Raw genomic sequence first — 27937 nt, 5'->3', positions numbered from 1 at the left:
GGCCGGACGACATCGTGGACGCTCGTTCGGCCGAGGGTCAAACCAACAGTCCCAGCGAGGTAACTCCTCTCAACGTGGTGGGGACACGACTCCGGATACTCCACCAGAGCGAACTTCTATCCCTTCCGCAAGGGGAAAGCACAATATGGAAAAGGCCGTTCCGGAGGTCAACAAGGTCATTACCAGGACTCCAACTCTGCAGGTGAGCCCGATTCATGCTTCCGATGTGATTTTGGGGGGCAGAGTACAGTTTTTCCTCGACAACTGGCGCATGATCTCCAGCGATGCATGGGTGATAGAAACCGTTTAAGGGTTCAAGATAGAGTTCTATCACCCTCTGCATCAGACCCGTCCTTCCCCTCCTTTAAGTTTTTCCCTTCAAGATCAAGCTTGCCTCTCCGAGGAAATCAACGTTCTGATAAAAAACCGCCGTCATCCGAAGGGATTTGCCAGCTCAGTCTTTCTGGTCAAGAAGAAAGGAGGCGGGTCTCGCCTGGTTCTCAACCTGAAAGACTTTAACGGAGGGGTTGTGTACCGGCACTTCAAGATGGAGGGCATCCATCTCTTGCGGGATCTCCTTCGCGAAGGAGACTGGATGGTCCCTCTGGATCTCAAAGACGCGTATCTGTCGATTCCAATCTTCAAGCCTCATCGTCGGTTTCTCCAGTTTCAATGGAAGGGGGTTTGGTACGAATATCAGGTTCTCCCGTTCGGCCTTTCGTCAGCACCGTGGTGCTTCACGAAACTTCCGGTTGTGGAATATCTCCGAGCTCGAGGTATACGTCTGATTATTTACTTGGACGATATTCTCCTAATGGCAGATTGCCCACTCAGGCTCCTGACTCCTCTGGAGTGGTCCATCGATCTTTTTGCAATCTCTCGGTTTTCTGATCAACATTCCGAAATCGGTTTTGGCTCCGACGCAATCGATAGATTTTCTGGGTTTCAAGATAGATTCAGTTGCCCGTCAGCTTCTCTTACCCGCTCAGAAAATGTGTTACATCAAGAGGGAGTCGACATCTGTTATTTCCAGACAGACTGTCATTGAGATCGTTGGCACGTGTAGTAGGTCTGTTAGCGTCTTCCATTCAGGCGATCTTCCCGGGACCTCTGCATTACCGAGCAATGCAGCGTCTAAAGATCCAACATCTCCGCAAAGGCCTCTGTCGGAGGAGGTGAGGTGGGGGATGCAATGGTGGCTAGACCACATGGAGGCCTGGAATGGTCGAGCTCTCTTCGGTGCATCGCCGAACTAGTGATCGAATCCGATGCTAGTCGCTGGGGTTGAGGAGCCCGCTGCGGTCCTGCCTCGACTGGTGGGGGGGGGGGTCGTTGGTCTCCTCAGGAGTTCTCTCCACATAAACGGTCTGGAACTCCTGGCGGGTTCTTTTGCGATCAAGTGCTTTACTCCCCATCAGTCCAACTGCTGCATTCTTCTCCGGATGGACAACGTGTCTGCAGTCCGTTATGTCAACAAGCTGGGAGGGACTCGGTCCAAAGTGCTTGCGGAGATAGCCAAGGACTTTTGGCATTCTTGCCTGCAGCGGAAGATCACTGTCATTGCAGAATATCTTCCGGGTCGCCACAATCAAATTGCGGATTGCCATTCGAGGCATCTTCGGGACTTCAGCGACTGGAGGCTTCACCCTCACGTGTTCCGCTCTCTTCTTCGGCGTTGGGGCCAGTGTCACATAGACCGGTTTGCTTCTCGCCTCAAAACACAGCTTCCGCTATTTTACAGTTGGAGACCAGATCCGCTGGCCCTAGCCACGGATGCCTTTCTCCAGGTTTGGCCCTCGACTCTGTGCTATGCGTTTCCCCCATTCATGATGATCCCCAGAGTTCTAGCTTACGCCACACGGTTTCGAGCGGATCTGATTCGGATTACTCCGCTCTGGAGGGCTCAAGCGTGGTTCCCGGTTCTCCTGGAAATGTGTTGCGAGCCTCCTCTCCTTCTTCCCCAGAAGTGGAATCTCTTGCTGGATCTTCTAGAAGGTCCGCATCCCCTGATTCTGTCCGGATCCCTCCAGTTGCTGGCGTGGCAGATCTCGGGGACCGCTGGACGCTCCCAGGCATTTCTAGCGACGCTTCCAAGTTCATTAGTGAGGCCTGGTCTCCCAATACTCACAAACGATACAAGGGTGCTTGGAAGCGCTGGTGTGATTGGTGTGTTCAACGGGAAGTTGATCCCGTTTCAGCAGATGTCTCTTTGATCATTAACTTTCTGGCGTCCCTAGCCACTTCAGGTTTAGCTTATAGAACAGTCAACAATTTTTGTTCCGCTATCTCGGCTGGCCATATCCAGATTGATGGAAAGCCTGCTGGTGAACACCCTTTCATTTCCAAATTACTTAAGGGTATTCGTCTCTCGAAATCACCAACTCCTAAGTATGTCTCTTTATGGGATTTTTCCATCGTTTTGCGGTTGTGCCTGGCCTTCTAACCCGTCGTTATCCCGTAAGCAGTTGTCTGCAAAGTTGACCATGTTGTTGTGTCTTGTCTCTTGTAAACGTGTGTCGGATGTCCGTGCGTTGGACCTTGCGGGTCGCTGTTTTACGCCGGATGGAGTTACATTTCGTCTTTTCAGGCGAACTAAATCTAATACTGAGGTGATTACGTATCCCTCTTGTCCCGCTCATCCCAACCTATGCGTTGTGCAGTGTCTCAAGGATTATGAAGTAAGTACTGCTTCCTTACGTTCAGATATGCAGGGTCAATTGTTGATTGCTTTACAGAAACCTTTTCGCCCTGTGACCCCAGCTACTTTAGCACCCTGGGTAAGATGGCTCATGTCAGAAGCATTGATGTGTCTGTTTAGTGCACATTCTGCACGTGGGGCGATGGCTTCTAAAGCTTTCTCCTTGGGTGTCACTCTTTTTGACATTATGAAAGCAGCGGAGTGGTCATCCGATTCAGTTTTTAAAACGTTTTATTATAAACCTATTGATCATATTGCTTCTGTGGTGGTGGATCAGCTTTGAACAAGCATAATCGGAGCCTCCTGTCCTGACATAGAATTCAAAATTTGCAAACATACGTGACAAGAATTTTCAATTCTATTAAGGACAAGGAGGCGAGGATTATCCCACCCATTGTTATTGATTTGTATTATTATTTGCTGTAATATGTCTTGATGATGTTGCACAATTAACTCCTCTTGTTTTCCCCCCCCCCGATTTTGCATTCTTACTTGCACTATTTGGGTATTACGGCTATATGTCTCTTTTCAGGTTCCAACCAGAAGTAGAGTTTGCCGGTCTCATCCGTCTCTATGTTCTTCTACTGCCTGCGTCCAGTTCCTTTGGATTTCTGCGACGCGCTTGGTCTTGTTCCTTTTGGTCTACGTTGGATTGCCTTTTGGACTTGAACTGTTTCCTCAACAAAGAAAGAGGAAGAAGGTCTAGTGTTGTGACCTTTTATACTGTATACTCTATGGTTATTCCCTAGTGCTCATGGGAAATGTAGATTTTTTGTTTTCATATTGGCTGCTGAGCATTTCATTAAAGAAATGAGAAAAGCATAATCCTCGCCTCCTTGTCCTTAATAGAATTGAAAATTCTTGTCACGTATGTTTGCAAATTTTGAATTGTCCTCCGAAGGGCTGGGAGCTCATGCTTCGGTGATCAGGTGGGGCTGCCTCCGGTCCGTGGATCGGCGGACGGCGCGGCCTATTCTTCTGTTGCCAGCAAAGAACTGCAACAGGGCTCCCTTGGGGAGGATTGTGCCCATTACCGCAGTGGATGAACAATTGGCGCCGGTGTCGATACACCCCCCCGGATAGAGTCTGAGGCCTAACAAGCGCTGAATTGAGCTTACATTTTGGCGTAGTATAGACCAGCTGCTGTGTGATAGCCAAGCCCTCTTGGCACCCAAAATGAGCCTTCTCGTCCTGGCCCAAAGGTTAAGTGGAGGGAGGTGCCAGGCCGAAAGGATATTGGCCAGCCCGCGATTCAGCAGTTACGAGCGCAGACACTGGCACGTGCGACGGAGCTACCTCTATAGCTAAACCTGCACCCAGGTACCGTGTTGGTGGAGTCAGCCGGGCTTGGCAGTGGGTGGACAGTACTGTTGTGAGACCAGATACGCTGCCCTCGCCTATTCTGAAGTGCCAAGGGGTGTCACTGGCGGTGATCTGCTTTGGCCACCATGTCATCAGCCAGAGGACGGAAGGAGAAATCCCTGAAGGACCTACTCCAGAAAACATCAGGACATTCGTCAGTACAGCCCGAGGCTAGGGCACCACCAATGGAGGGAGACGACTCGCCAACAACTAAGGCTTTCATGGTTGAACTCTTCACAGCCATCAAGGATGATAGCCAGGAGCTACGCTCCCAGCTCTCTGCGGATCTGAGAGACGTTCGTCGTGATGTCGATAACATTGGAGAAAGGGTGGCAACTCTGGAGGAGCACGATCTGGGTAGGGAAGAGGACTTACATCAACTGTAACAAAGAGATGCTGCGCCTGCTGGACCAGAACAGTGACCTACAAGCCCACGCAGAAGACCTGGAAAACCGCTTCAGGCGCAATAATATCCGGACGGTCCCTTGGAAAGGGGAAGGTGATTACCTCTGTGCCTCCGTCAGCGCTCTGTTTTTACAGGTCCTCAGGGATGAAGAGATCCAGGAGATTCAAATGGACCGGGTCCATCGAGTAGGACTCCCGCGTGGTGCTAGAGCTCTTTCCCCCACCCCTCCCAGATAACCTCGTCTGCGTTCATGACTTTCAACTGAAGGAACGCATCCTCCGTAGGGCACGAGACCTTAATCCAGTGCAGTTCCGTAGCCACCAACCTACGCTCTTCCAAGATTTGGTGGCCTACACATTAAGCGCAGAGAATTTAAAACCCATCACCGAACACCTCCAGGAGAAAAATATTCCTTACTCCTGGGGCCACATGCTCCGCCTCATCTTCAAATATCAGGGCAAGTTGTTGCAGATTCTATCTTGGAGGAAGAGTACGACACATTGGGTCTAGAGAAGACTCCTGCCTTGGCGGGGGATGCCAAACCACTCCCCCACAGAAGATTTCGCTCCTTCGAATGGCAGAGGGTCGGGAAATCGCTGCCAAGCCCCGTGCCTGTTACAGCCGCATGCAAGCTGGAGAGAGAATCTGCCCTTTTGTCAGTGACACAAGTAACAGAGCGTCCTGGGACCCCTTGATGTAGTAAACATGGCATCCACTTGGGTCCATCTTCCGACACCAGAGAGAGGAAGCACTTAGACTGTGTGCAGTGACACTACTCCCTGGCCATTGGAGTGATAGCTACGTAACACTTGGTACGGACTGAGTCTGTGCTACGTTCTTCCTGAACACTGACCACAGACGAACTTGTGTCATATTTTCTGGTTTTCTCCTTTCCTTTTTTTCTATAGCTGTTTCTTATTGTTCAGGAATGGTTTTTTTGGGGGGTGTTACTTTGGGGCTCCTCATCAGTTCATGGGCAAGATTGATAGGTGACTAGACTGTACGGATTAACCTTTGCTGTCCTTGATTCATTTGGTCTTGAGCGGGTGCATAGCCTTTCTTCTCCCACTACCGCGATAGGTAGTGATCTGAAAGTTGTTAGCCTGAATGTTCGAGGGTTAAATAATCCTGTAAAGCGCTTTGCAATACTCTCCCTTTTGTAGAATGCGGATGGTGATATTTGTTTGCTCCAAGAAACCCACTTCCTAGCTAAAGATACCAGACGCCTGAGGGATAGACGCTTCCCACAACAAATCTGGCCCTCTGGGCCGTCCAATAAAAATAGAGTAGCGATCCGCTTTAGTGCACAGGCGCAATGCAAAGTAGTTTCCACCATGGCAGAAGTTAAGGGTGGGTTACTGGCAGTTAGGATACAATGGGGGGGGGGGGGGAAACGCACATTTGACAATAGGGTCCTTATATGCACCTAATGAACTGCAGCAGTCCTTCTTGCGACTAGCCCTGTATGAGGTTCTTACCTCTCCTGATGCTGCGCTTTTGGTCGGGGGCTTAATGTTGTAATGGAAAGTAACTGGATAGATCGGGCAGAGATCCCATCAGACATGGGCACTGTCGCAGGCTGGGAGACAACGGCTGTGGGTTGTGCGATGTGTGGCGTATACATCATCCTAATGAGCGTGGCTACACCTACCTTTCAGCGGCGCACAAAACATATGCGCGCCTGGATCACTTTTTAGCCTCGTCATCTCTTCTCCCCATTTTGCACGCTGCGGATATCACCCCCTGCTCCCTTTCAGAGCTGCTCCCAGAGCGGTGTTCGCGATCAATCCCGCTGGGCTGGAAACTCCGCAAATCCCTTCTTCACTCTGAGGAAGTCACCAAGCCGTCCGAGACAGGAGGGTACACTTCTCGCGGTGGTGTGGGAGGCTTTCAAGTTGATGGTGCAGGGCGAATTCATCGCGGTTGCAGGGTCATTCGCGCACCTGAGCAGGGAGAAATGTGCAGGTTTAGAAAAGGGAGTGGGAGAGCTGGAGGCAGTTCATAAGTGGACGGGGGATCCGAGGGTTTGGAGTGAGTTGGTGGCGCATGCTGACACACCTAGACCTCGACAGGGCTGAGCATGCTCTCCTGAGACTGCGGCATAAATTATACCTCAGTGTGGATAAGTGTGGGAAGATGCTAGCGCACAGATTACAAGTACAAGTACAGATGTCTGCAATCCATTCCATACGGGACCAGAAGGGGGTGGAACACACCACAGATGCCCTTATCGTCGATTCCTTTCGTAACTTTTACCAGCGCCTTTATGCTAGGGGCAACACCCTCCTGCATGACCCAGGGGAGTACTTGAACTCCTGCGATATTTCTCCCTTACTCAAATCTTTGGCCGATAACTAGGACTCAGCCATTCGCATAGAAGAGGTCATATCGGCGATTTCGGGGATAAAAGTTAGCTAAGTCACCGGATGGTTTCCCAGCTTTATTTTATAAAACACTGTGTGGAGCTGGCTCCTTTTTTTAACCTGGACACTGGGGAAGTGACGCCTACATTGTCAGAGGCAATATCTGTGATCCTTTAACCCAGGAAAGGGCCCAAAGATTGTGGGTCATACTGACCAATCTTGCTCCTTAATATCAACGTGAAATGGTTTGCGGGTGTTTTAGCGTCACGCCTTAGCCCCCATATGGATGATATTGTAGACCCGGACCAATCTGGTTTTATACAGACTCAGCAAGGTGGGGATAGCTCTAAACTGCTGCTGCATCTCATTGACCTTATACATCGATCACGTACCTCGGGCCCTATTACTCTTGATCGAAGCGGAGCAGGTCTTTGACAGTGTTGATTGGGAGTACTGGTTTGCGGTGATGCGTGCATACGGATTCGGGGATAACTTCATCTGCTGGGTTCGTTGCTTATACGCCTCCCCCACAGCTGCGGTGCGGGTTAATGGAAGTAAAATCAACCCTTTCCCCCATTGCCCGGGAAACGCGGCAGGGCCGTCCCCTATACCCACTTTTATTTGCGCTCTATATGGAGCCTTTTGCCGAGCGAATTAGGTCAAACCCCGACATTGTAGGTCTCAAATTTGGAGCTGACACAAAAAATTAGTATGTATGCCGATGATGTCATCTCTCGCTCAGCCTCGGTTGACTTTGCAGTCCCAGGCTAGGGAGCTTACTGCTTTTGGGAAAGTTGCAGGGGTCAAGGTCAACTTCGCAGAGTTGCAGATTGTCAATATCTCGATTCCAGAGACTGAGGTTCTGGACCTGCAGCAAGACTTTGCATTCCATTGAGCGCCCGCGGACATCATTTACCTGGGCATTCGTGGGCATTCGCCTGAAATCGTCCATCGCTAAAAAACGGTCTCTCTCAATTACACCATGCTGTTGGAGCAAACAACCAAGGCCCTAGCTGCCAGGTCGCGCTTCAAGTTGGCGTGGTACGAGAGGATGGCGGCGGTGAAGATGACAGTGCTCCCGTGCCTCCTGTACATCTTCCAAATGCTATCTTTGAGCCCACCGCCGGGCACACTTTGGAAATTGCAAGGCTTTCTCAATAGGTTTGTATGGGAGAGCAAGAAACCGCGCCTCGCGCTTGCGCACATAACCTCCTCGAAGGCACAGGGAGGGCTAGGCTTCCCGTTAGTGGGCGCTTACTACCAGTCGACATGCCTCCGCTACATCGCTGAATGGAACAGGCCCCTATCCAGTAAACATTGGAACTTTATGGACCAATCAGTGGCCGGACGGAATATATGGCTTGAACTGTGGCTCCCGCTCAAGCATAGGGCGTGGGGACTGTATTCCTCGCCGGTTACCTCCCCGACTCTTAAGGTGTGGGACTGGCTTGCAGTCCCGAATGGTTGGACCACATTTCCTTCTATGTCCCCCATCGTAGATAACCCCGAATTTCCGCCAGGGTGTTCGTCTCCAATCTTCCATCGAAGGCGGGAGGAGGGTTTCGAGAGGGTAGGTTCCCTTTTTGATGTTGAGGGCTTGATCCCCTTTTCCCAGTTGTGTAAAGATTATGATCTACTACCTTCAGATGCCTTCCACAACTCGCAGGTTGCACATTGGGTTACACAACCCAAGAACTTCACCCTAATGTCCCGCCTCCTGGCACCCTGGTGTGTAAAAAAGATCATAAACTCATATCTGAACTTTGCGCCATGATCACTACACATCCAAAGAGACACCGTACAAAAGCACAAGTAAGATGGGAGACTGAACTGGGGAGGCCCTTATCACAAAGAATGTTTTTTTTTTTAATCGAGCACATCATACTGCTTCCAACACAGCAGGAGCGGAGTCTGCATATAAAGTGGTTGCTTACTAGTATTATACTCCAGCGCGCGTTCATTGTTGGGACAGGTCCAAGTCAGACCTCTGCTGGCAGGGGTGTGGCCTTACTGGTACCCTGGTGCACTTGCTCTGGCATTGTCCGAAACTGGTGCGTTATTGGGCAGCAATCATTGATGACATTGATGCAGCATTTCAGATTACATTGCCACGTGTTCCTGAACATACACTATTGGGTCTTTTCCACAATAGTTTCTTTCCGCTGAAGTCACTGAGGGGCAGACCGATCGCTATGGCACTGCTTGCCGCGCGTCAGGTACACTTAGCGCAGTGGGGGGTTCTTAGATAGATGCTGATCCTCGAGATTGGATCCACCGACCAACTTTTAGCTATGGAGCGATTATCGCTTAGAGTAGAAGGGAAAAGCAAAGAATTTGCAAAACTATGGGTCCCTTATTTACAGATTCTTACCAAAGACATGAGAAGCAACATGCCCGAAATATCAGAAAATCTTACAGCTCATACCATTAGAACCACCCGGTGCATCCACAGATCCAATTGCTAGATGACTGACCATTGTTCTTGGCGACTGGTGAGGTTATTTAGGCAGGGCTCAAACTGATGCGGATGGAGGGTGGGCTGGGGGAGGTGGGGTTGTCTCTTGTTTTGTTGATTTCGTATAAAAAGTAGTACCTACGCTGGGTGCAATAATACTTAACTCAGGCTTAAATTCTCAGTGAGGTCGACCTCCGGGATGTAGACCTGATCACTGTGTACTCCTAAGCAGTTTCCACTGGCACCCTGTTGTAGGTAGCCAAACTGTGTACTTACTACCACGCAATTAAAACGATGGATTCTAAATTCAAAGCAGCTCAGTCTGCCGGGATACCATGCTTCGCCACACCATCAACCGGTCCCTGGCGAACGCCTCCTTCCCAGACGACTGAAAATACGCCGAGATCAACACCCTCCAGAAGAAGCCCTCGGCAGACCCCACCGACCTGAAACTACAGATCCATCTCCCTACTCCCAGTCCTAGCTAAAGTCATCAAAAAAGCCATCAACTGCCAACTTGCCACCTTCATCGAAGAACACAACATCCTCGACCAGTCACAATCCAGCTTCAGAAAAAACCACAGCACAGAAACCGCCCTCCTCGCAGCAATAGACGACATTCGCCTCCTAATGGAGGAAGGAGAAACAGTAGTCCTCATCCTCCTCTACCTCTCAGCGGCCATCGACACAGTATCCCACCCCACCCTAATACGCAGACTTTATGACGCAGGTATCCAGGACATGGCCCTTGACTGATCTACTCCTTCCTCTTCGGCAGAACACAAAGGGTCAGACTCGCCCCTTTCCTCTCGGATCCTACACCCCCCGGACCACATTTTCAACAGAGCCGCCAACACCATTGCACCCATGCTCCGCCACACCATCAACCGCTCCCTGGCAACCGCATCGTTCCCCAACTACTTGAAACACGCCAAGATCAACCCCCTCCTCAAGAAACCCTCTGCGGACCCCACTGACCTCAAAAACTACAGACCCATCGCCCTGCTCCCCTTCCCAGCTAAAGTCATCGAGAAAGTCATCAACTGCCAACTCGCCACATTCATGGAAGAGCACAATTTCCTCGACTCCTCCCAAAACCGCTTCAGAAAAACACAGCAAGGAAACCGCCCTCCTCGCTGCAACAGACGACATCCGCACCCTACTGCACAAAGGAGAAACAGCAACCCTCATGCTCCTCAACCTCTCAGCGTTGTTAGACAGTCTCTCACCGCACCCTAATACAGAGGCTCCACGGTGCAGGGATTCAAGACAAGGCCCTCAACTGGATCCGCTCCTTCCTCTCCGGCAGAACGCAGCGAGTCAGACTCCCCCCCCCCCCCTCTCGGACCCTACACCAACCACGTGCGGAGTCCCCAATGGATCTTCCCTCAGCCCAACACTCTTCAGTGTCTAGATGGCTCCCCTCGACCCCATCATCCGAACCTACGGACTCAACATTGTTTCATACGCCGATGACACCAAACTCATCCTCTCCCTGTCAAACGAAGCCACGCAGCCAAACAACTTCCAAGAAGGCATGGAAGCGGTTGCCAAATGGATGAAAAGGAGATGCTTACAACTCAACACCGACAAAACAGAAGTACTCATCATGGGCCCACACCCAGACACCTGGTATGACACCTGTTGGCCCACCGGCCTCGGTAGCCCAACCGCCCGCACGGACCACGCACGCAACCTTGGAATCATCTTAGACTACGAACTCAAAATGGACTGCCAGATCAACTCTGTCGCGTCCTCCCCTCCTGCTTCCACATTTTCCGCCTCATACGCAAGACCTTCAAACGGACCCCCCCTCGAGCACAGAAAAACAGTCACCCACACCCTCATCATCAGCAGGCTCGACTACGGCAACGCACTCTACGTCTGCATGAACAAAAACCTCACCTGCCAGCTACAAAACATCCAGAACACCGCCTCAAGACAGGTCCTCAACTAACCACATCACTGCCACATATCCAAACACCTGCACACTCTCCACTGGCTCCCCATCGAAGCAAGAAACACCTTCAAGATCCTCACCCACGCACACAAAGCCCTCCACAACACCGGACCAGTATACCTCAACAGCCGAATCAACTTCCACGCACCCCAAAGAACCCTATGATCAGCCCAGCTCTCCTACGCCATGGTAGCCCGCACCAGAAAGACCAGATCAGGAGGGTGCTGCTTCTCCTTCCTCGCGGCCAGTGCATGGAACGCCCTACCGCTCCACCTCAAGCAGACAATATCGCTCCCCATCTTCACGAGAAACCTTAAGGCCTGGCTCTTCAACACTCCCTCCTTGACAGACTGGAACCTGAACCACCACCTCCCTCCCAGCGCTTTGAGACCCTTACAGGTGATTAGGTGCGCTTTAACAAGCCCATGATTGACTGCTCAGGACCTCAAAAGCACTAGAGTCCGGCTTAGAGCCAGAGTCAGCTCCAGGCCCACCAACCTCGAAGCGAGCGCAGTCCTGCCCTTTTCCACTGATACGTGCCACCACTTGCATGGCGCTTCATCTGCGCCTCCTCCTGTGATGGCGCAAAGTGTCCCTTTTGCACGCTGTGCTGCAGGATAGTCTACTTAGACCTCCACATCGGCTCTGGTCCCTGGGCGGGGATACTCCCAGATGGTGTTCCAGCCATTTCCATGCCTCCTGCGGGGAGCCAAATAAACGTAGTTCCATCGGGTGTGGACACTTGTACCATGGCTGGGTACTGCATTGCGTATTTATAGTAGATTTGTCAGCTTTTCAGCTCTGAAAGGAGCTCCTCCATTGCTGTACCTCCCTAGAGAAGTCTGGTAATATTCAGATCAACACACTGTTGACTGATATCCTCTTGCCACCAGGCTTGCGCCAGTATGTGGTCTCTATCCCGGTAGTGCAGTCGCCTCGGAAACATTGGTTTTGGGGTGTTGTACGACATTTTAGGATCTGAGCGAATTTCCCAGATTCATGCCCTTATATAGGTACAATTCACATTGCCTTAATATAGGCATAGAAATCATACCCATATTTACACATAGCCTATGCAGTCCAAATGCAGGCATGGCTACTTTCACCTATACCAAAACATCACAACGATTTCTTGGAAAATCGGCTTAAGCAGCCAGGGACCTGCCTATTGGTTTGTCCAAGAACTCATGGAGTTTACAAAGAACAACTATTCCCTTGGGGTTCTTTACTGACAATATGCCCAACTTTACATCAAACTAGGCACTTTCAAGGTATAAATATGCCTTCACTTGCTCTAGCAACGCATGGTGGTTCGGAGCAGTTAGACTATCTACTTACCCCGACGCAGCTCGCTACAGCAAGTGCAGAAGGAAGCCGACCCTCCAGCTGACGCACTGATCGAGAAGCTGTCCTTTCTCTCGCTGAGAATCCAGCTCCGGTGTTTCCAAACTCCCCTTGCGGGGTGTTGGGAAAGAGTCCCAAGAGAGATACCAGACCTACTTCATTCGAAACTAAGGTATGGAGCTGATTAGAACCTAAGAGAAATCTTGGATAGATTCTTGGCAAAGAAAACGAAACCTATGCTACACACCTACTTACTCCCTCCCTCGTACTAGACTCAGATTAAGGTACACTGGGGTAGGCGTATTTTAGAGAGCACCAGTTGAGTATTTTAGCCTATGTATTTATGTATGTATTTTTATATGGCTTAGAAACCATACAATGCTTTTACAGTATATTTTATAATACTATTCTCGCTGTACACATTATACTTTGCAGCTTGCATAACAATTGTAGCAGTTCACTTTACTTGCAGGAGAAAGAAGACTGTTCAATAAAAACCTTTTATTGAAAGCACCCGTCTCTCTAGTTCTCTGCACCTCTGTTGAAAAGAAGCATGCACGATTGACTGAGTGAAATACTTATCTATTGTTTCCACGACTCTAGAGATGCATATCTTATTCTTGGGAAACAAAGTTGTCATGTTTATTCGGTTATCAGAAACGAATCCCTTCTTGTGAATTTGAGAACGTTTCTAGTGACCTCCGAGCTAGCTGGCACTCACTAATAGGTTTAGTATATTCGATAGAGACCTAGTCGACATAAGTCCTACATCAAATCTATAGGATATATTATTCCAATGCGCAGACCTTATTGGGAATATAGGAACTGCACTACAGGGGGGGCTCCTGGGACAGCCGGTCGCGTCGGTACTCAGTGGGCCCTCAAGAACGCAGAACAATGAGACCCTCTGGTGCCACTGTAGTGCGGAGCCATTCCTCTAAGTAGCGCACCATGCTTGCACTGTACGCATTCTCAGGCAGGCTAATCAGTCTGTCATTTCTGCACGAGCGGTTTTCAGCATCTTCAGCACCATCAGTTGGGCCTTCATCTCTGTCACTACAGGGGCGGACTCTGATCTGGCGCTCATTTGTTGTGACTCTCCCCGCTAAGAGCCTATGGTCGTCCTTTAATATGCCCAGATCAGTTCCTATTGTATCAATTTTCCCTTCTCACTAGAGGTATTTATGGCCTGTAAAATGTCCTGTAGGGTCAGATTCCCTGTTCCTACAGCGCTCTTCTGGCAGCTTATCAGCCTGTTTCCTCGCGCTCTCTTGTTCTGCTTCCCCATTATTGTTCTTGGGTCTTCTGTCATCCCTGCACATCCTCCTGGTTCAGTCACCCTTGATTATAGGTAGGTCTCTCGCTCCTCTCTAGAGGGTGTTTGTTAGCTAGCTGTTTCGAGCTCAGGGTGCACTTCTGCTCCTTAGGTGTGGCTCCTCAATCTCCCAGCTGGGCCGTCTCGTGCCTCAGCCAACTCTTGGGGTATCCACTGCACTGTGCCTCCGAGTTGTAGCCCCGCCTGGCACTTCGATTGGGACCTGACCCTTGCCTCCATGTGCGGGGTGGCACATCCCACCCAGGCCTAACTGGGTTGAATGCTGCTCCCTCTTATGGCCTCTCTCGACCCCACCGAGTGTGGTGTCCTCTAGCGTGGTGTCACAGCAGAGTCTAGTCTCCCCAGTTCTGTGGTCATGGTGAGGCCCTCTGCCACCCACACATTATGTGTGTACCCGGTCACTTTTCCCACAGGCCCTCCAACATCAGCCAGTATCTCTTCTTAGGGCCCGGGGCACTTCTCCTAGCCTCCTCTAGGCCATCACTTGCCTCAGGGTCATGTGTAGGGTCGCCTCCTCAGTGTAGGATCCACTGCCTCCCAGTGTCAGGGTCCCACCACAGGTCTCATTCTGTTTAGGGCCTGTGTCTGCGTCCGTGCTCTCCTCATCTCTCTCGCATTATAGTCAGGCCGCTCCCAGCCACGTGGGTTTGCCTCATGTTCCCCCGAATCAGTTGCTCTCGCAGTCTATCCGCAGGTGTGATTATCTGCCCTGCGCTCCTACCTCAGTGCAGGGGCCTCCGGGAATGTCGGAGCTCTCCTCGCAGTCTGTCTGTTGCCTAGGTCAGGGAGGGGGGAGAAGAGCGCGGGCCGCTCTCGACTACTTCAACGCTCGAAGCAGCAGGGCACCTAGGTCACTCTTTCCCCTCCCATCGAGGTTCACAGGCCTTGCATCAGTGCTCTAGTTTTAGCCCACCACTCTCCTCATATCCACTGTGCGCTATTAGAGGAGTCCCGCAGGCCCAGTCCATCACAGGGAACACAGGTTCAGACAGTCTAGCCGCCGCGTCTCCTAGCTCCAGCGGGCGGTGCCATTTTGTGCCGGCTGTCTAGACTTTTGGTACCTGTCTCCTCATTTGTGGGCTGCTTTCTGGACCAGCTCTGCGGTCCGCTCGCTTCACGGGGCTACAGTCCCATCATGGAGTGTGCTCTATAGGGGATCAGGATGGGACAGAGCAGCAGCTGACTGTTGGGAGCTGGTAAGCCTTGCTGCCTACTCCAGCGGCATCAAGCCACACCTAATAGAAAGTAAGACTTGACTTCAATTAGAGTTGCTACTGTTGGCACCATTTAGGGGCTGAAGTCTTGTGGAGAGCAATCAAAGACCAACGTCTTCTTAAAACAGCTAGGCATGGTTTACAACAGTCAGGTAGACCCATACCATTGTTTTAATGTATTTAGGTTTGTTCTAGCCCATTCATAAGTTTTGCCAGTCTAAACATTTTATAAATAAATATTTGTACCAAATCTAAAAAAGCGTAGACAGACTAAGTGTGGAAGATACTAAACGCCAGATTGACAAGTTCGATATAAAGTGGGCTATCAACCAAATGAATTCAGGAAAGACAGCTGGGCTGATGGCCTGACAGTTGAATCTTATAAGAAATATGTAGGCTTACTGTATGTGCCATTACTAGCCTTGTATTGGGAGGCATTTGAACACGGGGTGTTACCAGCCACACTAAGGGAGACTTATATAGTGGCTCTGCCTAAACCGGGATGGTACACATCTAAATGAGAATCATAGCGCCCATCATCTATGATCGATATGGAAGATCTTGGCTCATCGTCTGACTATGATGGCCGGAGTCATCAAATGTAGGAACAGGATGCACACCCGTTATTTAACACTTGCGGCAATTCTTTCACTGTTACCCTCGTGCAGACCGGTGAGTGCCAAGCCCAAAATGCACTCTTTAAATATGACAACATAGTGGCAGGAGAACTAGTACACTCAGACCAGGCTGGGTTTGTGGGGGTCCGCAAAACCACCATCAACATATGGAAGGAATTATTATACAGCAGATCTCGAGAGGGAAGGAGCCATGTGCACTCGCCAGTTTGGATGCCCAGTAGGCATTTGATACAGCTATAGACCCCTCTAAACTGCCCTAAACGTAAGCAGGCAGTAGGGACATTTATATATGTGTGGTGGGAATGTCCAGGGATACGAAACTTTTGGGAGAACGTCTGCAAAATAATGCGATTTGACCGGCTTGTATTTGCAGTCTTCCACCCAGCTATGTCTCTTGGTCCTGGTGCCCTGGGTGAACACCTAACACGTGGGGAAAAAAATGCTGAACTGGTTGCAAAGAAATGCATTGCCAGATGCTGGATCACACCCAGGCAGCCCACTAGCAAGAAATGGTTGTGGGTATACGTGAAATTGCTTGTAATATTACATATAAACAAAACAATTTTCAAAACATACTTGTAATGTGCTGCTGGTAGACCAAATTAGACATTTAAATGTTTACACTGTGGCCAGCTCTATCATGGGGCTGGTTTTGGGACAGTTGAGGTTAACTTGTAACTGCTATTATATACCACAATTAATATATTTTTTTTTTTAAGTAACTGGTTTACAGAAAGTAACAGAGGCATTCACAAGCAATTTGATACCAAAACAATCCGTATATTTTGCCATGACCAATGTACAAAGCAAACTGAAGGGGAAAATTCAGTAGTAACATTTAGTGTTTAGCCAGAGAATCTGCAATATCCATATTACTAGAATGTTCAATATAGAAGTAGAATCAAATAAAATATTCACACTGACATGGTTTTCTAATACTGCGTTTCCCCACTAACATCTTTTTAGTTCCTAAAATATCAAAGTATGGGTAAAATGGCTAATAAGAAAAGAAGACCGAAAAGGCAACGTTGTCCATTTCCTAGGAATGTATAAAAACTATAATACCATTTACACAAGTCCTGCTGGTGGTTTATGTACAAAACTGATAATATTTATAACATTGGACCAAAATGAAAAGAGTGCACAGTTAGAAATTAAATCTGCAATTGACCAACTAATGCCTTCTAAGCATCCAATGCTAGAAGGCCAAGAGTGAATTGAATGTAGCTAATGCAGGACAACACACGAAGAATAATTATTGGATTAAGAGTGTACTCTGCCTTTCAAAAATCCATTTTTGTCAGGGTCAAAACCAGAATCATGATATTAGATGATCTATTATCCAAGACTTTAACATAGATTTAACAATTCTGATTAATGAAAAAGATTAGGTAGACAGAGATATGATTTTTATCTGGTTTAGGTTATACAATCAAAGGTTCAGAGAACGAGCTATCAACTGCGACCTTATCTTGAAAATCTTTAAATGTAGGAACCAAGTGTGAGATTAACTGTATTGATGAGGTTTTATCAAACTTTGCTGGACTAGAAGTTACCATAATTGACAGAATAGGTGTAACTACTTCATTTAACCAAACCAGAAGAGACAATTATCTTTGGTGGCGATAGTAGGTAACTTACAAAAATAGTAAAAATTCTTCAAAAGCATTATCTTGAGCCATCACTAGTTTCGCCTATATTTTGATGTGGAAAAGAAGTTAGTGTGCTATATGCAAAGCCACTGGAATTATGTGATGGTGCGACTGCCGCATTTGCCACGTAATCCATCATCTCTACTGCATATTCTGCAGATTTTAATCCAAAAAAAAAAATCTTTCAAGTTAAAATGGTTCAAAAGTTCCTAAACACGCAACACATTGCCACACAATAAATGGCCCTTCACAAAGGTTGACTGGCCACCTTTCTGTTATTTATTGCTATATTTATATGTGAAACTGGTATTGAGGTGAAACCAATGATTAAACAAAGTTAAGTGCAAAAATGACAAGTATGGTGTTCCACACAGGCGCATATTCATGTCAGTCCATATGTTCATTGGCTGTAATGTAGCTAAGTATACGAATATCTCTTATACGTTTATAGTTGCAGTAGTGTGAACATCCAAAACCTCCGTGGTGGAACACAGTATTCAATAAACGCACTGACAGTGTGCGCAGAATCCAAAACGTGTTTGGTGAAACTGAGAATTCAATAAATGCACAGATAGTCTGGGCAGATTTACACTTTTTTTTTAATATAGCGCCAACTCGACCTGAAGGTATTGAAGCGTTTTATATGAACACCTGTTACATTACACAGACAATTTTTGTGTAGGCACTCGAGATGCGCGCTGCTTAGGTCACCACACACGTATACATACACAACTAAATACAGGCGCTCTGTGCAAGTGCAACAATGCAGTTGTGCCTCGGAAATACACATACAACCAGATAAGAGCCAACGCACAGGCTTGGAGTGCATCAGTGGTCTTGTCATGAAGTGCGTGGCTGTGCCCTTGAAGAGATGCACACGTATGACGTAAGCATGCACACGTACGAGGTGTGCTCCGGAGCGCCCTTATAGAGGCCTACGTTTGTCGAGTTTTACCTTGGGCCGCCCCGTGCTGGGGCTCTGCGGCGGGACGCCCCTGCTGCCACCGGATCCGTGCAGGGCGGGATGCATCGGGCCACCCGCTGGGCTAGCCTGCTCGTGGGGCGGCGCGGCCGGGCTGGGCGGCGGCGAAGCCAAGATTTGGATGTAGGCGGCCGGGCTAAAGCCGGCGGCCAGCAGTAGCGGGGTGGGAGGGCCGTGCTCTCGGCTCACTAGCCGCCGGGCTGGGGTCCCCGGGGCCATGCCCTTCCGCATCTCGCTGCGCCGCCGCCGGCTGCCCTCCGTCGCTCCGTTACCCTTTTTCGAGCAAAGGGAGCACTCCCCGATAAGAAATGGGGTCAGCTATGACAAGCTGAGAGTCAGGGGGGTCGAGGAGGCCGCTTCCCTATGGGTTTTGGAGTCTGCGGCGGGCGGATGGCAGCGGATTGCGGGAGCGGGCGGCGGCCTCTGTTCTGCGCCGCGGCAGGAAAATGGCTCTCCAGGAAGCGGACAATGAATGGAGGGGCCGATTCCAGCGCGCGGCGCCAAAGCTGCTCGCGCGAAACTCAGAACTCCCGCCGTCTTTTTTAAACTAAATTTGCATAAAGTGATGCCAGTCACCGCGACGCCCTACGCAATTGGTCAGAATCCGCCGGCCTATCCGGAAGAGAGTGTAGACTACCACGCGGCGGCGTACTATACAGCGTCGCTTCAGCTGTTGCCCGGGCAACGCGTTGACTGCCTCGAGGTTGCACCTACTACGAATAGGACACATTTGATTACTTCCGCGATGTGGCGGGCTCACTATTTTAGTGCAAATGATTTTATTGTAAGACGTGCCACACTAAAAAGCTAACACCTTACCAGGCTAGGAGTGTTTCAATGGCGATGTTTTTTTTTTGTTAACTTAAATATCCACACTGGATCGACTACTAGTATGTTTTCAAAAATAATTTATTTTCTTTCGCAATTATAAAAAAAAGTAGTACGGATATAACACTGTATTGTGACACTAGATTTTGTTACTAGTCTGAATGAATCCTGCCCTGTAGGGATTGTAGGGCGCGTGGCATGCCAGCTTTCATGCATCTGCTGTGCTTCGTCTCTACCATGTCAGCCGTGTAACGACATGCGGGATTCCATGGGTCAATTTCGTGCACAGGATGTTTGTTAACTTTCCATTTGTTTCGGTGCAGCTTGGATTTTGCACTCATGCCGTTTATCGTTTGAAGAGTAATTATGGGAACAACAATCGGAGCAGATTATTTAAAAAATAAATAGGAAACATTAGAATACATTTCAGCATGTGTAAATTACACTTGTAACCAACCAAAGTACGAGAGTCGCCGAAATGTAGATGAATTTGGCCACAGCATACCCATTAACCCTTCTTCACTGCTCTTGCATCACTTATGTGGGTGGGTGTAGTAAATGATATTGTCCACAGTATTCTTGATTGAAAGAAGGAGTTTATTCCAAAGAAGCAGGGTCGGATTGGGATCACAATTCGGCCCGGGCACTGATGAAAAAAGTGGCCCACATTCAAGAGGCGTAGCCCATATTTAAGGGGCGTGGCCCACATTCAAGGGGCGTGCCCTTTCATGAAACACCATTTGCACAGACAAGGAATGAAAGTTGGGGGATACTGTTCTTGCACACGACACAGGGCCAAGGTGACAATGGCCTACATGCTGAGCAACTAAAAAAAATAGCAAGGCCCCTTTTTGTCAAAATTATTCCAGCCCTCCAGCACAGGAGCACCTGAAAAGCAGCAAAGCCCCTGCTATTACTAACTTACTCAGCCCTCCCCAGACCTTCAGCTCAGGAGCACATGAACAGAGGTAAGGCCCCTGCAATTAGTAAATTAATCAACCCTCCAGGCCTTGGGAAAATGTCCTGGCAGGGGAGCACAAAACACAGCTTTCTGGGTCATCCAAGGTAGCCAGGTAGCCAGGGGGCAGGCTGAGGTGAAGCTGGTGCATGGGAAGTGCCTTCCCAGTGTGTTCTGGCAGTTTGAGTGTTTACCATTTACTGTAGTATTACCCTTGTACCTGTGTACGGTACCCTTTTGTAACTTGCACAAGTCACTTTTCTCTTGTAACACACTGTTTGCTCCTCTCACTTTTGTTTGCTTTAGATACTTGCACAAGTGCCACCATTGCCTATGTAACGTTTGTTCTTGTGCTGGAGTGTCTGACATTAATTGCAGTATTATACCTCTACTTGTATTTTGTACGCTTTTGTAACCTGCACACATGTCACTTTTTCCTCCTGTAATGTATCGTTTGCTCCTCTTGTATTTTGGTTGCACACTATTGTCACTTTTGATTCATGTAACTTAACGTTTGCTTTTGTAATTTGTCCACTTATAATTTTCTCCTCATGTGTTATTGCTGTTCCTAGTGTGAAGCGCTCTGACACCTTCGGTAAAGTCTGCGCTATATAAAATTGCATAAATAAATAAATAAAACAAAAAAAATGCCAAACATCACCAGGCCCCCACAGCAAGACCCATTCTTCCTCGCCCACTATGCCCTGAATGTGAAGGGCTGTGGGCGAGGTGTTAAGACTAACACCGTTTCTGGGCTGCATGGACGCCAGGGGGCCGAGGTGCAAATGGCTCAAAGGCCTGAGAAACACCTGGCCCCCAGGGAGGCCGATTATTGCTAACAATCACCCCTGCCCAGCCCAGCCTCAGCTTGATTGCTTGGCAGGGCAGGGGTGAAGGAGAGGCCACAGCTGACAATCGCTGTCTGGCCGCACAGCGAGGCTGCTTTCATTTTCTCTGTCTCCGTGCACTCTGTGGGCCGGTTTTTTTCTCCCCTTTCCTAGTCCACTCTCTGTGGACTGGGACAGGGGAGAAAAAAAACGGCCCACAGAGGGCACTGAGGCACCGGCCCTTCGGCCCATTCCCGAATGCCCGCCTTGCCAATCCGCCCCTGCAAAGAAGTTCACCCACGAATAACGTGTCCTCTCAGACCGGAGTTCACTCAGTAACTGCAGTCACTGAGCGAACCACGAGCCAGGAACACTCACAGACATTCAAAGGAACACATGTCTTAAAGGGGCACATAGAATAATAATCACGAGCAATTTATAACATAATAATCTATTACATCACCTTCCCCCTTATCAGAATTTAACAAAAAAAAAATATATATATATATACCCTAATATCTAACAAAATCATTAAACCTAACAGGGGCTTTTATTACTCTACCATTCCTGTTGAAAGAAACAGAAGTAGAAGGTTGAATGGCAGAAGCAGCATGTGAACTCAAGGAATTTGAGGGTTGAATGGAAACCGATGTATCAGAGATGGAAGTATTCACATTCCTCCCGCCAGTACTAGATGTTAAACAGTGAGACCAACCACAGTTATCCTCGACCCCTCTGTCCTTGTGCCTGTTAACCACTAATGCCTGATTTTCAGACATCTTAACTAGACACTCCACAAAACCATTCTCTCCCAAGAAAACTGAACCTTTACTAATTTTAACAACTTGCACAGGTCTAGAAAAAACAGAGCTTCATTTTGAAACCCTAAAAGGTTTTTTTATCATCACCCAATCCCCGACCACAATACCTTGTGAAACAGGGGTCCTTTTCCCATCAAAATGTCTTTTCATGACCTCTTGTTTTTGTCTGACCACTTCAGCTAATTTTCCATCTTCTCTAACCACTCCTTTACCAGAACATTTATTGTTCAACCAAGTAGGAAATAGTGACGAATGTACCTTCCTTCCTCTAAGCAACTCAAAAGGGGTAACTCCAGTAGTACAATGTGGAGACGTGTTATAATTCCAAACTTTCTCCTCAACAAAGGTCCCTACCTCCATTCCAGAAGCCACAGCCGTTTGTATACCCTCCTTCATTACTTTATTGCCCCGCTCCACCAAACCATTAGAAGCAGGAGAATAGAGCGCCACCCTGAGATGTTTAACATCTTGAGACTTCAAGAATGAACACATTTTCTCCAAAACAAAATGAGTTCCATTGTCCGTCACCAAAAATTTAGGAGCCCCCTCCAACCTGAAGAGCTTCCTCAAAAACATAATTGTGTTATCCGAATTAGGAGCATCCACAAACTTGAAATATAACAACTTCGAAAAGTAGTCAACCGCCAAAATCAAGAATTTCATATTATCAGGCAAGATATTATAAGGTCCAAAGAAATCCAAACCTACTTTTTCCCAAGCAGCATCTGGAAAAACAGTGGGATGTAACGGTTCACTAGGTAATTTCCAGTGCTTGTCTGACAAACACTCATCCCAATTATTCACTACAGACCATACCTGTGCATCCAAACCAGGCCACCAGTAATACAATTTTATCCTCAAACAAGCCTTAGACACACCTAAGTGACCAATGTGAGCCAACCTAATAATCTCTTTCCTTAACTCAGCTGGAGGAACTACCTTGTCCCCGTGTAGAAGGACGTTGCCATTTACCGACAACTCCTCCGCCACTTGAGACATAGTCCTTAGATGCCCGACAAATTCCTCACATCCGGCCAACTCCCAGACGCAGATTCCAAGGCCTTAGATAAAGTTAAATCCTTCTTGCTTGCACTTAACCAATCATCTTCCGAAACTGAAAGCTTAAGTTCATCAGTGACGAGAGGGGCGTGGCTTGGCGCCCGGTGGTGATGGCGGCGCCCGAGTGATGCTCTGCTGGGGCTCCGGGAGACGTACCGCTCACAGCTCGTCTTTTCCTGTCTGAAGGCTATGTCTTCACTTCGGAACACTTCTGGATTCCTACGCGACCCCTGAAACTGCGCTACACTGCTCTGGGACGGAGAACTTTGTTGTAGTAAGTTGCTCCGTTTCAGTTTTTGAGCACGGCCGCCATTTTGGGATGCCGCGCACAATCAGCCTTCTTAACCGGCACACGGAGCTTTGCATGTGACTGAATTTATTTTACAATCGGAACATCTTTGCATTTATGGGACTTCCCTTATCACCTTTTTGAGGCTCATACGTTTCCCCTTCACCTCAGAAACGCTACGACTTGCTACCACATCATTGAATACTCCCAACCGCCATTTTGTGGGGCTTCAGGCTCTCTCTCATTCCCCTCACTGTTATGGCGTAGGAGCTTTTATGGTTAATGGGGGCTGCTCTTCCTTCATTTACTGCCGCTTAGCGCTGGATATGATCTCACTGAGGACTGTGTGATTAACTACTCCCTTCTTCAACATGACAGTGCACTTTTGCTGCGCTACTTAACCTGGATCAGTCTTTCTTGGCTACGGAGGTGGAGGGGCTACTAAGATAGTTTTTCCTTGCCCTTTGGATGCAGTTTTGATGCCATATTCTACGTTGTTGGAGGTGCCCTTTGGCCTTTCCTCTCTCCTTATCTCGCTTGGTCAACTGCCCACTTCTCAGCCTAAGAATGCCACAGCTTCTCCATTTTTGCTGCGACATGCTCCTCACTTGATATACACTCTTTCATGGCTCAGCCCTCTCCACTTTGTGATGTGCTTTTTCAATTAGTGACTTTAACTTGCTTTCTCTCAGCCATCCTGCCTGCGGCTAATGTACAGCGTCTCAAATAAGTGACTTTACAGCTTTTGAACTATATCCCGCTCTGTGAGTATCTCAGATTACTTGCTGCTTCACTGTTTGTATCATCGCCATTTTGTCCGACTCAAGGACCTCCTCATTACATCTTCTTTGTTGGCTTTTGATGTATTTGAGTGTTGGATTCCCTCTCCTCGCATGTTCAACGTTGGCTGCATTGTGATTATGACTTTACTCTTCAATGCTTCATAGGGCTCTTGCCTAGCTGCTCCTGAAGACAAGCATTGCCTCATCTTCAATCTGGCAGGTTCACTTTGTTCTCCAATGGTTGCCTTGTTTATTATTCGCACTTGGAACCTATTTTAACAGCTGCTCCTTTTCAATGATGCGTGTGACTTGCGCTGCACCCACGCTACACTCTTTATTTTTGGTGTAGCCATTTTGGTGTATTCGCCCATTTCCTTGTGGACTTTTGCGAACACTGTTCGACCAATTAACTCAGGCATCCGCTTTATGGACAGGCTTTAGTCCATGTCACACCGGCCCGCATGACTAAGACTACTATTGTCAAGAACTCTAAAGTCTTCTCTGCTTTCTCTAAATTAGAAGATTCTCTCACCTCGTCTGGCTCAGATATAGCAATGGAACCTTCCCAACCCCCATCAGGGAAAACTAATACCAAAAGACTGAAGAAGGATCCCCCCTTGCCTCTTAAACAGTCTGCGCCTGTTTCTATGGAGTTATTACTGTACTAAATCAGGTCTTTCTACCCTTTTCTGGAGGAAATCAGATCCCTCCGCCCTTTTATGGAAGAAACCAACATCAAGCTCCAGAATCTCACGGATAACTGGTCGCAAATTGAAACCAGGGTGGCCTCCGTCGAACATTCTGTTAAGTCCTTTCAAGAAATTTGTTCCACAGTGTCTCATTTGAATTCTCAAGTGTCTGTTCTTCAGCGACAGGTGGAGGAGTTGGAAAATAGAAATAGGCGGAACAACCACCACATTTATGGTCTGGCAGAGGGACTCGAGGGCTCTGACTCTCTTGCCTTCTTTAAATCGTTCCTTCCCAAGCTATTGCGTCTGCCAGAGGGCACAACCCTTAATATCAAGCCTGCACATCGATTGAGGCGCCCATCTTCTTCGCTCTCCCCCTCACAGAGGCCCAGAGGTGTCATTCTCTATTTTTTGGAATACACTGATCTCTTCAAGGTCTTGACGGCTGCCAAATCCTCTCCAACATTGACATGGTCTGGCTCCTCCCTGTTCTTTGCTCAGGATTATGCAAAAGCTACTGCCAACTGCCGTAAGGCTTTCCTGGGTTTGAGAGGTGACCTTCGTGAGATGGGAGAGAGATATGGCTTGTACCAGCCTTGTCTGTTCAAGGTCACCTACAATAACAAGACTACCATCTATGATGATCCAGTACGCCTTCAGAGTTTCATCAATGCGCATAAGACTTTCGCCATGGACTCATCTGGACCCTCGTCCTCTGCTCCTGGATGACCAGTGGTTGTGTTGATTCTCTTATTGCTATTGCATTTTGCTTTCTTTGATCTTTAAGGGGTCTCTCTGTATTGCTGTTGCAACCTGCCTTCTTTGTTCTTTAAGACGTTTCAGTATGTTGGTTTTTATCTTCTCTGCGCTATGCTGTTATCCATCGCTGTTTTTGTTACCGGTTCAACTTCTCTCTGTACTTTAACCCCTTGTTGTCCTTTTTCACCCTCACAGGATTCCTTCCCCGTCTGATGATGTCTCCCGGTTTCCCACCCGGCCGACCTTGGTGTGCCGCCTTACCCGTGTGGTACCATCCCCCCTCAGTTTCTTCTCGTGTTTTCCCTTTGTAGGTATGATCCTTTTTTGTTTCCTCTTTTGTGTGTACCTTTTGTGCCTCGTTTTGCTCTGCCTCCCCCTCCTTTTGTTCCTTCTCTCTGATTTGTTTTCGGATGATACATATCCGTCCTTAAGATTTTCTCTTGCCTATGCCGTTATTCCTTTTACTCCACTGGCCTTTTTTCTTCTTTTTATCTCTTTCCTGCTTTCTTTTCCCTCCTTCTTTTATACCCGTTACTCTTTCTTTCCCTCTCTTCTTCCTCCTTAGTCTAGGTGATCACTTTCTTCTTATATTCTTATTTTGTCTCATGGGTTCTTTTTTCTGTTTTTGCCAATGTGTTTGCTATAGGTTATTTTATATGATATGTCGCTAAATATAATCTCATGGAATGGCAAGGGTATTAATTCCCCAATCAAACTTCAGCGAATTTTGTCTCACTTGGCTAAGCTAAATGTTGATGTTGCTTTTTTGCAGGAAACTCACCTGTCCGACACTGAATCTGTCAAACTTAAAAGGGGTTGGGTGGGTGAGGTCTTTTACTCACAAGGAGATGGTAAACGTAATGGTGTGGCTATCCTATGCCGTAAGTCTCTCCCCCTTTCTATTATCTCCCAGGAATCAGATACTAATGGAAGATGGACATATGTCAAACTATCTCTCAGAGGTGTTCCAGTCTCTTTCCTCAATGTCTACGCTCCTACTGTTGGTGAGCCTCTTTTTTGGGATGATTTTTCTCGTCACATCACTCTGTTTATGGATGACAACTTCATCCTTGCTGGTGATTGTAATCATCCTTTGGACCCTTTTGTAGATAGGTACTCTGCGGCCCATCATATTCCTAATAAATCCCATAAGCTCTTTACCCAGGCTATCTCCCAACACAAACTTGTTGATACCTGGCGGCTTTGCAACCCGGCCCTACAGGAGTTTACTTTTTATTTTCCCTCCCATCGCTCTCAGTCGCGGCTCGACTACATTTTTGCTTCCCACAATATTGCTCAAACTCTCACTGCTGCTGAAATTGGCCGGATTTTACTTTCAGACCATGCCCCTGTCCTGATCAATATTGAGGTACTTCCCAAATCTGATGGACCTAAGAGGTGGCGTTTCAACAATGCTCTTCTTTTAGATCCTAAATTTACTTCTTCCTTTATCGCTTTTTTTGATGAATTTTTCTTGCTTAATGATACTCCCTCTATCCCGACACACACTATTTGGAATGCTTTCAAAGCCGCAGCACGGTATTTTATTACTCGCTTTGTGGCAAGAAAGCGTAAAGCCACCCGTAAACTCACAGGAGATATTCTTTGTGACATTAAGAGACTGGAACACGCCTACTCTACCTCTCATTCTCAGGATACTCTCACTGCTCTTGTGGCCGCCAAAATGAAGTTTAACAAGAAATCTACAGAGGATGCTTCATTGTACCTGTTGAAGTCTAGTGCTAAGTTTTATGGAGGCAGGAACAAGGCTGGGAAACTTCTTGCTAACTATTTGAAGATTAAGCATAATAAGCTAAACATTGAAGCCATTTATGACAATAACTCCAATCTCAAACACACTGATACCAACATTTTAACTGAGTTCTCCCTCTTCTACAAGACTTTATACTCCTCTAAAACCCAACCCTCTCTCCACTCACTCACACATTTCTTTTCTACCATTCAGAAGCCTGCACACTTTCCTCTCAACCTTTCCACTTTGGAATCTGATATCTCCCAAAGGGAACTACTTACCGCGCTTCACAACCTCAAATTAAACAAAGCCCCTGGACCTGATGGTTTAACCGTTGAGTTTTACCTTCACTTCTCAAACCTGCTCATTCCAAAACTTCACTCTCTCCTAAGTTCGTTCACCGCCCTGGGGGGCTCCTCTGGGACCTTTTCCGATGCCCATATCTGTTTGATACCCAAGGAGGGGAAAGATGCCAAATACTGTAAGAACTATCAGCCTTTTTCCCTAGTGAATATCGACTACAAAATCTTTGCTAAATCGTTGGCGGCACAGCTGGACCTTCTGCTTCCCGACCTTTTGGGTGAGAAACAGTTCGGCTTTGTGAAGGGCCGATTTATTACTGACAACACCAGATTACTGTTTAATATTTTGACAAAATCCCCACTTTTACAACATTCTCTTGTTGCGATCGCCTTGGATGCCGAGAAGGCGTTCGACAGGGTTGAATGGCCTTACCTTTTTCATACCCTCAAATGGTTTGGT

General features: G+C 47.9%; 1 protein-coding gene across 1 annotated transcript in view; it reads right to left on the bottom strand.

The window, feature by feature from the left end:
* Positions 1–18918, bottom strand: part of E2F3 (E2F transcription factor 3) — a 175186-nt gene extending 156268 nt beyond the window's left edge. Inside the window, exon 1 of the mRNA XM_086965146.1 lies at positions 18384–18918. Within this exon, the coding sequence (XP_086821272.1) occupies positions 18384–18641 (258 nt within the window). The 5' untranslated portion in view covers positions 18642–18918. The remainder of the gene's footprint in view (positions 1–18383) is intronic.
* Positions 18919–27937: the final 9019 nt, after the last annotated feature.

The sequence above is a fragment of the Lissotriton vulgaris genome, chromosome 4_1, assembly GCF_964263255.1.
Source record: "Lissotriton vulgaris chromosome 4_1, aLisVul1.2, whole genome shotgun sequence".
Taxonomy (NCBI): Eukaryota; Metazoa; Chordata; class Amphibia; order Caudata; family Salamandridae; genus Lissotriton; species Lissotriton vulgaris.
Note: the sequence above shows the minus strand (reverse complement) of the source record. Positions and strands in the feature narration are given on the sequence as shown.